General features: G+C 42.5%; 1 protein-coding gene across 1 annotated transcript in view; it reads right to left on the reverse strand.

Moving 5' to 3' along the window:
* Positions 1-5,442: 5,442 nt before the first annotated feature.
* The window catches only part of SLC9A4 (solute carrier family 9 member A4), a 30,391-nt gene continuing 22,672 nt past the window's right edge, over positions 5,443-13,161 (reverse strand). The window contains exons 9-12 of the mRNA XM_036386564.1: positions 11,284-11,380; positions 9,407-9,538; positions 8,609-8,696; positions 5,443-5,741 (exon numbers count right to left, since the gene is read on the reverse strand). Coding sequence (XP_036242457.1) covers positions 5,443-5,741; positions 8,609-8,696; positions 9,407-9,538; positions 11,284-11,380 — 616 coding nt within the window. The remainder of the gene's footprint in view (positions 5,742-8,608; positions 8,697-9,406; positions 9,539-11,283; positions 11,381-13,161) is intronic.

Below are 13,161 nucleotides of genomic sequence, written 5' to 3' on the forward strand. Positions count from 1 at the left end.
CCTTAAACTCTGACCTACTTTCCTGAATCTCATATAGCTTCCCTTTGCTGCTCTGAGCACATCTGAACTCTTGTCATTTAAGCTGGTGTACTTCCTTGGCACACACAGGGCACTAAATCAGTCCACCTAGAACTCCCACCAGGACATTTGCTCTTTTCCTTGTGCTGCAGCTTCTTCTCTCTGCCTTCAATGGGCACGTGCCTGCTCCATGCACTGGGGTTTTGAGCAGTGCTGCAAGGGGAGTTGCCTTCCCCAGCCCCTGGTTCTGCACCCTTTGCCAGTGTCCTCCCCTGGTGTGACCCAGAAAGTTTTGGGTCTTTCACAGCATCCTTCCATGTCCTGCTTGCTGGGATTATCCTGTAAGCAGCAGTTTTCCCCATGGGTGCTGTACAGATGGCAGCAGCCCTGACTGCTCAGGGGTGGGCACCACTGTCCCTTGAAGAGACACCACAGCAATGCCTTCTTCCAATGCACCATGTTTACTTGGATGTAACATCCATCACATCTGGATGCTCCCTGCACAAGCTGCTATCTTGTCTGAGTGCTGCCACTCCACTTGCTGCTGCATCCTTCTTGCTGAGTTCTCTAAGGGAAAGATTCTTCTTTTACTACACATTCTTACTTGCCAGGGATATTAATTGAAAAGCAATAGCTGCAACAAGAGCAACAAGATCTAACAGTTAATTACACTGTGCAATAAACATGAAAGTACTGCCAGCTCCTCACAACACATCACTGACCTCAATAAATCCCTCCCTTTTTCTGCAGTATTCTGTTTGAGCATTGTTGCTTTTGCTCCTAAAATATGTTCTCATTATGATTGTTCTTGTCTTATTTTTCGCATTGATTAACAAGTTCTGTTCAGGCGTGAGGTCATTTAGGCTGGGACAGAGTTAATTTTCTTCATAGTGTCTCATATGGGCCTGTATTTTGGATTTGTGCTGGAAACAGTGTTGATAACAGGACGTTTTTGTTATTGCTGAGCTGTGCTTACACAGGATTCTGTGTACACAGAACACAGACCTGCTCTGCCTCTCACCCCACCCCACCAATGAACAGGCTGAGGGTGCCAAGACAGCTGACCAGGTGAGCAAAGGGATACCCCACACTTTGTGGTGTCATGCTCAGCAACAAAGGTGGGGAAGTATAAGGAGGGGAGGACAGTCAGAGTGATGGTGTTTGCCTTCACAAGTCCCTGTTATGTGTGTGGGAGCCTGGTTTTCCTGGAGATATCTGAACCCCTGGCGGTCCATTGGAAGTGGTGAATGAATTTCTTGTTTTCTTTTGCCTGTGTGTGTGTTACTTTTGCTTCACTTACTAAACTGTCTTTATCTCAACCCACAAGGTTTTCCTGCACTTCTCTCCCTCATCCCACCACCAGGGAGTGAATGAGTGACTGCATGGGGCTGAGTTGCAAGCTGGGCTTAAATCACCACATTACCACATTATCTCCTGTTTTCTCTACTGTGAAAGGTAAAGGCTATTAATTATTATTCCTTCCTGAAACTCAACTGTCCTGCCAAGGAAACAGTATTAATTTTCTGAGCTCTTATTTCCTCTCTGGATTTTGAATAATATTCTTCACCTTCTGGGCACGGATTTCCTGTGCCAGTTTACCTTAAATAAGTGTGGAATTCAAATTCCTGAGTAAATAGCACTCTACCAGCCTGAAATAAAAAAATAAAAGAAAGAGGTCTTGAATTAACTCACCTTTGTAAATTACAGCACAAGGTTCCTGGATGTGACCCAGGTTCAAGAGCTTAAGAATGCCCACACACTGGATTTAAATTCATGCCCTAAACCATTTCAGCTTTCTTTATGGTGAGGCCTGAAGCCTATAGACATGGATTAAGTTACTTGTAATAAGATATTGCTGTAGTTATTGCTACTTAAAATATAAGTAATGTGCTTCTTTCGGGAGAACTTTTTTTTCCACAAGAAATAACGATGAAAAAAAAATAAAATGTGCAACATTATGTTTTGGAACAAATTTTATATAGGGATCTGCAGCATTGCTTCTTGGCTGATGGCCAGAAAAGCCATTAACAGCAACTAATGGCACAGAAGGAAATTTTCTTCCAGTACTATTTGCTAATTGCTAGGAATGAAAACTAAAAATAGACTTTACAAGTTTAGGAGTTAGACTGCAAAATCTGAGAGCACTCTATTAACTTCTAGCTTCTCTACGGCTTTACACTCTCTGAAGCTCTGGGTCACTGATTTCATCAACAAGAAGATTAGGAATGAAGCAAAGGAGGGAGATTTGACTCCATCTAAGCACTAATTATCTTAGTATTTCATTATTTTTCTCTAGTCCTAATATAAACCCATAATTAGAAACTGAATGTTTTGCTCCCTACTTCTGAGGGGTAATTATATGATGCTCCACAACTTGTACTTTAAGGAATTTAGGAGTCAATTTTGAGCATATCTGTCAAACATACACGGGTCAAAATGTGCAGACTCCTCTTTTTCATGGTGTATGCCTAGTCCCTTCCCAGGCTATTCCTGACATCCCATTAATCCTTGTCTCACAGAGTTTGTCTCTGTCCAGTTCCCCGAGGCAATTCGTTGATTAAATCTTCTTAAAGATGAAATGCTGAATTTGCAGCTCACAGTAATTCCTCCATTAAAGCTGTCTCTCATGAGCCTCCCTTGGAAGATGAGACACTATCCCTTCTTCACCTTTCTTTCAGATTTCCACATTCTCTCTGTTCCCAAGGATTGCCAGCAGTTTCTATCCCCCACCAGCCAGTTTTGGAGATCCTAATCCCCCACAACTCTGCGATGCAGAAGCAGGTTTCACACCTCTGTTGTCCTACTCCATGCACCTCTGTGGCCTTAGACCACATCATATGGGTACTAATTTTCCCCTCAATTAAATATCACGTGGCAAATATTGTGTGGCTCACAGTGCAATTTAAGAACCGAGCTTGTATAGTAAGGCTTTCCCTTAATATCATGTTTTAATTTAGATTTATGATATGTCAATATAACTTGCTGTAGGACTGAGTTCTGGTGCAAGGCTTTTGTTTAAAAACTCTGTGGTGCACTTCCTCCTTTGGTGGAGCTGGGTTTATTTGTTGATTTTCAGGTACAGAACTGTATTTCATTGCTAATTCAGTTTCGGTACAGGTGAAAAATCCTACCCTGTTTCAATAATGTACCACTGTTTTCACAAAAGGAAGTCATATAATTTCTCTGGCACAATAAGGAAATACAAACAGAACTCGAGTTTCATAAAGCTTTGTACAATTTCAGTACAGATGATTCATTATAACCTGCTAAGCATAAAAGCTGCAAACACAAGAAAATGGGGAAAAGGGCTTGTAGGGCTTTCTTCCTCTGGCAGTGCTTTTCAAGTTTATTAGTTTAGATTATACCTGTCCTGAATCAGAAAGCCTTTGTGAAAAATGTGAAATCATAACTTACAGAAATAAGTTATTTTAGGGACCAGGACATACAAGCAATACCAGCAATATAAAAAAGAGAAACATGCAAGTAGCACTGCTATCTCTGACTCTTAGAGAAGCATTTACAGACCTTGAGCAAGGTCTGAGTGGAGGAAACAGGAGGAAACTTAACAGAAACATGACTGAACTTGGTACATTTCTTAACCATAGATTCGATTTCAGTGCAGCTGTAAGGGTGGGTTTATGGACTTTTGGATTCATCCCTTTGGATAAAATCAGCTCAACTACAGTGCTAAGACAGAGAAGACAATGGCAATGCTGCTTCCATTCTACAGAAAGGAACTTTTTAAGAGAAATTAGGTGTCTGGGACTTAGCTAAAATGTCTAAAGACCATACTTGCTTCTCCTGCTGCTAGGGAGAGCCACCATTGAGAGTGGAGCATGGGCACACAGAGTCACTTGGAAGGGAGCTCCACAGAAAGGCTGGGAGTTCAAGTGTTGTAGTGCACATCCCTCTGGTTATTTCTGCTTTCTTTTAGAGAAAATCTTCTCTGTACAACATACAGAAAGACACTACAAATAGCTGTGAGGCAAACACAGGGCCTCTCCTGCTTGACAGCAGGCAACAGGATTAGGCTCCCTCTGCCTTTAATCCCAGTTTCTTGCTTCCTATCTGCATTGCTGGTCCAGCTGTACTGTGAAAAATGGTGCATGCATTTGGGCACACAAGGTGGGTGTGGGGAATGAAGAAGTTAAATACTTTACAAGGAAGCCTTCTGCTTGCTGAATCACAAAAATATTGTGTATGTTCTTGCCATTCCATGCTCACAAATAAAATCCTGACAGTACTTCTGCCTGAAAACTCCTCTGGATTTGTACATACAAGGATACCTTCTTTATTCCTCCAAAACAACTGTAGGTGAGTGATAGGAGCCTACCTATTGAAATTGATTTAACTAGCTGGAGCCATGGATCATCACAGTAGATGACTTTACACACTTTTGCAGAGCCAAAACCTGAGTTACCAAGAGGTTCCTGAGTGCTTAAAACGTTCACTGAAAATCCTTTTGACTTAAGGTCTTGCTTAGGCATCTTCAGTGACATTTACATGCCCTAAGAAATGCCTTTCTGCTTTTAACTCTTGCAATTAATCCGTGGTTCTCTGGGCTAATATAAATCCAGATCCGGCTTGCTCAGGACTAAAGCCCACACGGAATTGCATGGACGGAAGGTAAAAGACGAGAAGCGCTCTTTGCCACGTGGAGACGAGTATCCAGTTCATTAGCTTGAGACAGGACACTCGGGGGCAGCGACCACCCAGGCAGCAAAGAGGCACAACCACACCTGCCGTAGGGTTTTATGCCCCAGGTGATGGGGGCGGGGAAAGAGGACCATGGCCAATGGGATAACATTGGGGAGGGGCAAGGGGAGGGACCACCCGTGGGACAGACCACTAAGGGAGGGGGGATATGGGGACAAACCATGTGATGAGAAAGGGGGAATAAACAGTCCATGTGACCTGACATACCCAGTAAAATTTTCCCATCACCAGGGTAAAAACACCAACTAAATAACCTATTTAGAGCACTACAACAAACCCTTTTCCAGAATGCAGCTGATTCTGATCTGAAATCAAAAGCTCTATGATGTGCATTCACACGTCAGAGATGCCTTTAGATATTTCTGGATGCAGACCATAGTATGAAACAAAGGCAGTGTCAGCTTCCACCCATAGTACTTCATGCACCCAACTACTGTTGTTTAAATCCTCATCCAAACCCATACAAATATCATATTCTTCTCTTTCCTGCAGTGTTTTGTTGGAAAGAAAGCTTGATATTAGCACATAAGAATTTGAGTCTTCTCTGAGCCACTAAGTACCTTAATACAACTCTTGAAAGTGATACGAGAGCAAGCACACTGGTCCCCAGAGGAAAATCATAGTTTGGTTCATATAAAAGCTTTGTTACTTCTTTTGAAGCAGTACACCAAGGGCCCTAGAGATGCAAACACTGATGATCTCTTCTCCTCATATAACTAATGGCCTGGCTGGTGCCATTGTTTCTGTCTCTTCTTCTGACTCATACTCCTCCACTTCTCTGACAGTGAAGCGAGCCTTTGGCATTGGAGCTGGATTGTCTGCTCTGGTGAAACGATGAGGCCTGATTGAATATCCTCTTCGAGCTGGCCGGTTGGATGGAGCAGCTCGTCTGTCCAGGTGTGCCATTGGAATCAGCTCCTGGCGCTGCTTGGCTTCCAGTGGCTGTAGCCGGGGCTGGGACCTCAATGTCAATGGCAATGCAGCATCAGAGCCACTCCTATGCTGATCTAAAGATAAACAGACAAATAATTCATTTATTTAAAGAAGAGAAGAGAGAAATGCCATGGTATTGGAAAGGAGAGATAAAGGGTATTCAATACAATACCCTGGAACTGAAGCATTTTAAATAATTATTATAGAATAAGGAAGCAGTCAAGAACTAAAAATAGCCCTAATTTTTAATTTTCATCTCAAAGCTGATGTTTAAAAGATTTTCTTTACCTCATCTCAGCTCTGAAACACCAGAATATGAGCACATTCACCTACCTTTTGGTGTCTCACAGACCTGCCCAATGCCTTCTCTGCAAGGATGAAGGGCAAGAGTGAAACGCAAGAGTGTTCCTTTATGTAATTTAAATTTTCCTAAAATTTCAGAAGTGTACCTAGTACCATGGTTAAAAAGCATTTTTAAACCCACAGCACAAAACAAAAACATGATAAAGGAGAAAATTCTGGTCCATCAAAAATCAAGTTTGCCAGTGACCTGTGACTAACAAGATGAACAGTTTCATCTGAAACCGGGGGTGCTTTGATTACTCTGGGTGTGTCAGATCTGCTCCTACCAGCTTGCTTTGCCACAAATACATTGTAAAAATTTGCCTGCAAGAGGCCAGTAACTGGCATTCTCATTCTGCTGAGTTTTATAGAATTTACTTTTTCCCTTTCCTAAAGCCACTTGTAGTCTAACTACACAGTAGGAAAGTAGTTAATGTAAGAAACAACTCCTAACAATCTAAACTAGGAGGATCTGGGATATAAACACAGAGGTCTATGAACAGTAAAATTAGTCTAAATCCTGCTACAATTAAAGTATACACGTATTGACTGTGGTCACATTTTCAAAATTAAGAAATTATTGCAGATCTATAACTATTAAATTATTTTAAGCTAATGTTTATTGCACAGTTGGCACAGTAAAGCACTGCTGCTCATAGGGCCACATGGACATACTACACCCCAAGCAAGATAGTATTTCCCAGATTTCCAGGGCTTCTACTCAGCCCTTTGGGAGCATCACTGCTACAAAGTATGAATGATATATACTGCCAAAGAAATAATTCATAAAATCATAGACTGGTTAGGGTTGGAAGGGACCTTTAAGATCCCTTACTTCTGCCCCCCTTTCATGAACAGGGAACCTTCCACTAGACCATGTTGCTCAGGCCCATCCACTTGCTCATGAACATCTTCAGGGATGGGGAGTCCATAATTTGTCTGGGCAACAACAACCTCTCTGGCCAATTCGTTTATATGAGTGGCAGACAGAGCTGGTAGGTGACTTAAGGATCTATTTAAGGTTATTTCTGAGCTTTATTTACTAAAATTTCTGCACATGCTATATATAAGACCTAAATCAAGCTTGCTGGAAGATTTTTTTTCCAGAAGGTCTTCCAGGCATAGACAGAAGAGATGACATTCATCTCTAAAATGCATGTGTGCACGAATGAGGTTGTCACTCTAATTCCCTACATACGGAGTACTTCTCTTCTTAGTTTCCAACGTAATCCATCTCATCCCAACAGTTTATGAGAGGATTTAGGGTGGCTTTTTCCTGCTGAAGACACTTAAAGTGGTGTTTATGCTACACAATTGTGGTGGTGTTCGCAGGGGTCTTAGGATGAGGGAAGAGACGAGAATATTGACTCCATGTTTCAGAAGGCTTGATTTATTATTTTATGATATATATTATATTAAATCTATACTAAAAGAATATAATAAAGGATTTCATTAGAAGGCTAACTAAGAATAGAAAAGGAATGATAACAAAGGCTTGTGACTGACCGAGACAGTCCGAACAGCTGGACTGTGATTGGCCATTAATTAGAAACAAGCACATGAGACCAATCACAGATCCACCTGTTACATTCCACAGCAGCAGATAATCATTGCTTACATTTTGTTCAGGATTTAGCTCTCTCCCCACTAAAATAATATGCCTACCTCCTATAGCAGCATTTAGTTCCTTCAAAGTGTCTGCAGTCCTTTTAGGTATGAGACTGCTGTGTGGAATACTTTAAGTCTCTTAGACAGGGAGGACTGGCTGCCCAAGGCCAGCTACTGGAGGGTCCTCCAGTACATGAGGTAGAGTGTAACACCAAGTCTCTGTGTGCAGGTCTGTGAACCGGAGCTGCTGGGCGCTGTGTCCCCAGGGACTTACATGCCCAAGTGCCACCAAATGTACAGATGGAAGGTCCAGGGCCAGCTGCTGAGCAGAGCATGTATCTCAGGCGAAGATTCAGATAGCATGTATGTATTTATACTTTTCCACCAACAGTCTATCAGTCTCATCATCCAGGGAGGGGACAAGGATGAGGCCATTGGTGCTGTTTGCATTTGTGTGAGCCCTGTGCCATGTCTGTGCTGCTCTCCGTGTCTGGCTGTGTGTACATATGCACTGAATTTTGGTGGGGCTGCCTGTTGGGAAACAGAATTTTTGGTGGGGCTGCCTGTTGGGAAACCTGCTCAGTCTTGGTACCTGCAGGACCTGGGACCATGGAGCTCCATCAGTCTCACCTGGACAGGGCTACAGGTTCAGAAATTCATAATAATTTTGCATACAGCTCTGTCTGTGGGGCTGCAGGGAATGGCTCATTTGTGTTCTTGAGCTTGGCCAGGTGGAACTGCAGGGATCACAGGAATATTTGTTCAAGAGGGAAAAAGAGAAAAGCAGGAGGTGCTGGAACAAAACAGAAACTGATGCAGTAATGATCATATAAACAACATGATAAAACAGAAAGGAGAGAAGGGTGTAGCTCATTTAAAGAGGCCGTAGACTTCCACGGGACTGTGCATGTAGTACTGTTAAATCCACCAAACAACTGGCCAAGTTTCTTTTGCTACTGGAGTAGGATACAGAGTAAAGCACTTCCCTTACCTGTAAAAGTAACATGCCTGGCCTTTCTTCTAGTGGGCTGGCGTGGACCCTGAGGTAAGGAGAGGTAGCGTATTTCTGTGGTGTTAACCTGTGTAGGAGACAGAAGTGTGTCCAATGCCTGTGATTGCCTCCACTGGGCACTTACTTGGTGAAACAGTAAAGAGTTATGGCAATATGCTGCATCATTAAAGCCAAATTTTGATAGGCATTAATAAGATCAATGCTTGGTTTGGATGGTTGAACTCACATCAGCTCCAGTGAGAATATCTGTCTGATATAACAGCCAAAGTGTTTTCCCCATCACCAGAGAAAAACATGTTCCTCTAAGGTTCACCTTTCTTATTTCAGTTAAAAAATTTGAATACAACTAATCCATCCAACAAGAACTTATTTCTCTTCCTTAACCATGATTATCTCAGTTATAAATGTCTGTGCTGTTCAATGCCTACCTTCAGACAAATCTCTTACTGATTGAGAACCCAAATCATCAACGTGCCAGAGGCTTTGCATCAGGCCTTTTCTGATTACCCTATACTTTGCACATGCAAAATCAATGCAAGTTACATTATTTTACTACACACAGCCAGAGTAGCTGATTTCTGACCAATGCATTGAGATGGGACATGAAAACTTTGCTGCTCCCATGCTAAGTGAAGCTTTTTCTTCTTAAGGGCTGCATGAGCACACTGGGAGAATACCCATTTTAATACAGCGAAGGGCACATTAAAACTAGTGTCTTTCCATATTTACAGAGAAGCCAAGGCATTTTTACATAAACAGTAGATGGATAACAGGTACCGGTCTACCCCAAGGCAAGCTGTTTCCCTTCCTGCAACTTTGCCTCAGGCTGTGTTCCCGACGGATGAGGATTTCTTGTGCTTGTTTGTCACTTGTCTCAGTAGGAAGATTGTGCCGGTTGTATGCTGGTGCCTGAAACAAAAGATGCAGCCAGCTCATTTTCAGTGCCTTTGCAATGTTAATCAGTCTGATCAACCACAGGGCCAAGGGGACATCTGCCTCAGCTCGGTCACCGACCCAACACGGATCGCTTTGGTATCACATGGCAAAATGCAGCCACGCACAAATCTCACTGCTGCAGAGCAAGATGGGAGGAAGCTGAACACAGCTGTAAGTCTCAGACCTCAAGGGCTGTGTTTTGATGCCATTTTTGATAGACTCTTACCTGCTCAAAGTGCAGGTATATAAAATATACCTACCTAAGAAGGCTGTTATCATCTCTGGGCTTGTCCTGTCTTAGTCATCTCTTTTCTCCTCTCATCAAGTGTAGCTGGGAGCTACAGATATGAGGCAGGTCCCAAGAAAGAGATAACTGGTTAACTCAGCTCTGAGCTTTGGTACTAATATTACCGAGTCTGAAGCAAGCTTCAGATGCACTCAGGAACAAAGAATGAATCTCTAGAATGAGATGCACAACTGAGTTTCCTTTCCGTATTTGGACAAACTACAAATTACTGTTACCCTAAAACTGAGCATCATTTAAGACAAGCTTTTTAGTTTATCACATACATCTAGTGAAATGAAGGAAATAATTATCTGCCTTAAAGAGAAAAATTCATTGAAGTTTATAATCCCTCTTAAAAAGTAGAACCTCATCTCAGTTTCATTCGCAAGGCTCCTTGTAAAACTGGTCTGGGGAGCAAGAGCTTTTCAGAGCTGAAAAGGAGTATTAGAAGTGGCATTACTTTCCATCCAATCTTTCATTTCCAAAAGCACACCATTCTCAATACTACATAGGAAATGACTAGCACAAATAGTCATTACTGTAATTGATTTTGAAGAGAGTTAGTTCATTTCAGTAAGCTAAGAGATAACTATAAATGCAAATTGTTGCTGGTAAGATAAGAAATTTATATCATAAGGATAATTAGCCATGGCAAGTCAAACAATGTTAGGAATTAATAACATATTAATAATGCCACATTTAAATGAGCAGGCCCTAGCATTTTCTAGTACACGTGTGTTACATGAGTTAGCCTTGTTTATCGGCATAATTTCAAGGTTACTGTAATGTATTCTCTCCCACTCTTTGCTGTGGGCGAGCTCTCAATTGTCTATTCAGTGCCCGAGACTGGATTAAGCAGATACCATACCCTGGGCTCTGTCAGGGTCACCACAAATTTCTGCAAAACAAATTCCCACTGAGGTATTATCGCACCACTTCTACAGGGAAACATACCACCTAAATGTGTCAAATGAAGCTCGGAGGACGTGGAAATTTTTTTTTCCTTCGTTTTTTTCCTCCTGCGGTGCGGTAAATGCCGCTCCCACGCCGGGCTGCGCGGTGTTTGCCCGCCCGCCCCCGCAGCGGAGTTTGGCTGCTGCTGCCGGAGCGCTGCCAGCGCCGGGCTGCGCTCCCGGGAGCCCCGGCAAGGCACAGCCCAGCGGCGAGGGAAGCCTGACCTCTACAGCTCAGGCACTGATTTATCCTGCCTTTTCCCGCTGCCGTCAGGATGGAAAAAGAAAAAAAAAAAAGCGCAAACCCAGCTTTCCTCTATTCCGAGCAGTGCCCAAGCCCAGGTTTCTTCCCCCCTTGCCCTCCCAGCTCCCCGCAGTGCCCCCGGGCCGTGGTACGGGCAGGGCAAACCCGGGCTGCGGGTGCGCAACCAGCGCGGCAGGCAGCGGCGGCTCGGCTCGGCTCGGCTCGGCTCACGCACCCTTTGCCGCACTTGGTACAGGTTGTGTGCCAGGACATCCCGCATGGCCTCCACCTCTGCCGGGGACAGCCTGTGTGCACGCTGGTTCCTGCCGCTCCTGTAAATAAAAGAGGAAATTAAATATGATATTCATGGGCTGATTAAATACTGATCCCATTAAATAATGCATGGACTATTTTTAGCGCTAGAAAAGAAGGCTATGTAGAGCCTTTCTGTGATCAGCAACACCTGCAAATCATCCAAAGATGAATTAAAAAAGGTCAAATTTTGCTCTTTCATTGGTTTTTTGGGTAGTCAAATTGAGCCCTAAGCCCTCATACAGCTGGCAGCAGAAACTCTTCTTTCTTAAACCTCCAGAAGGAAGTTCCTATTTAAGGATTAGATTAGGCCATGACCAGCTCAGGAAAGCATTGCAAGTTTCCTCCTCTGTCTGAACAAAAACCTCAGCATGGTCTAGCAATCTGGGCCTTGCCACCTTACTGGTTTTTACTCCTTTGAGAAAGTGAAGAAAATCCTTAGAGTATATTAATTATGAAGTCTGAGAGACCTGCCCTGTGGTGAAGAGAACATATAGAGTTTCCTTGCTACTGAACCTGTTTCTCCATTTGAAATTAAAGAATCACCTAAAAGATGGTAATCTTTGTGTCTTTAAAAAACTTTGACAAGCCCACAGTCACTTGTAACTGCCTGGCTTTTTCACTAGCAAAGCAGTGGAGGAGGGCTGCTGTGAAATGTTATTGGGTTTCACTACAACAGTCAATCACTGTGAGAGTTAGTGTTTGAGTGAATTCCCAGGAAAAGAAAGGGAAATAGATAGTGATCATCCAGGATGAATCAGTCTGTCTTGTTCTTTCTGAATTTTTCCTTTCTCCATTTTGCTTTCCCACCTCTTAAAAAAAAAAAAAAAGTGATTGCAAGTGTTGTTTTTCAGCTAAGTGATGTCCTTAAAGTGTTGTCTGTAAAGTGTGCAATAATTAAAAAATAAATTATGATCTATGTACAGTATTGCCAGAGTTTTGTGTGCATTTATTTCCCACTGCCTCTAAAATAAATTTAAAAATTTTAATGGCAAAGGACAATGGATTCATGCTAAACTGTTTATGATTCATGCTAAATTGATTATGATGTAAACATAGGAAAAAGGCTGAAATTTGCAACTACAGCTAGTTTAACAATATTACTATTGTTTTGTTTGATAATCTACCATTAACATCTTGAAAACTTGTAGGACCAATATGAACTGCCTGGATTCTATATTTTACTGCCTCTTACCATGAAGTATACAGAGATCCCTGGTACCCTGGTCCCTATCCAAAGCCCCTGGAATATAAGAAATAATTCCTGATATATTTCAAGGTTTTGGAAAGTGTTTTCATTCTGCCATCAGACTAAAACAGACACCTGACTTCTTTTCTGTGAAATAAAAACAAAGTGGGAAATTTACAGCAGGTTAAGGTGTAATATTAAAGCAAGGATTGGGATAAGCAGCAGGTTAAGGACTCACTGAAGCATGAGTAACCCATAAGTCTGCCACTGAGATGCTGGCAAGTCAGTGTGACAGAAAAGGGCTGCCATTCTGGATTTGACCAGAAATCTTATCTTGTCCCTGATAAATTCTTCCCATCAAATGTTTAATTGACATTCATCAATTCTCAACAATTGCAATAGCAACAAAGTTATTTATTTACCATTAGGGAAAAAAAAGTACCTTTACCATCACCCAGCCTGAGTGGGTGGGTGCATTGGTTGGTTGGTTCCTTTTTCACTTGCTTTCAGCTCTCAGAGATACACTGAGAGGATCTGGGGATGCTCCCAATTTTCAGGCTTGGGTGCACTGCGCCTTTTCTCCCTACTGGGTGTGGCGTGTCACACTGGGGC

This window comes from Molothrus ater, chromosome 2 (assembly GCF_012460135.2).
Source record: "Molothrus ater isolate BHLD 08-10-18 breed brown headed cowbird chromosome 2, BPBGC_Mater_1.1, whole genome shotgun sequence".
Classification (NCBI taxonomy): Eukaryota; Metazoa; Chordata; class Aves; order Passeriformes; family Icteridae; genus Molothrus; species Molothrus ater.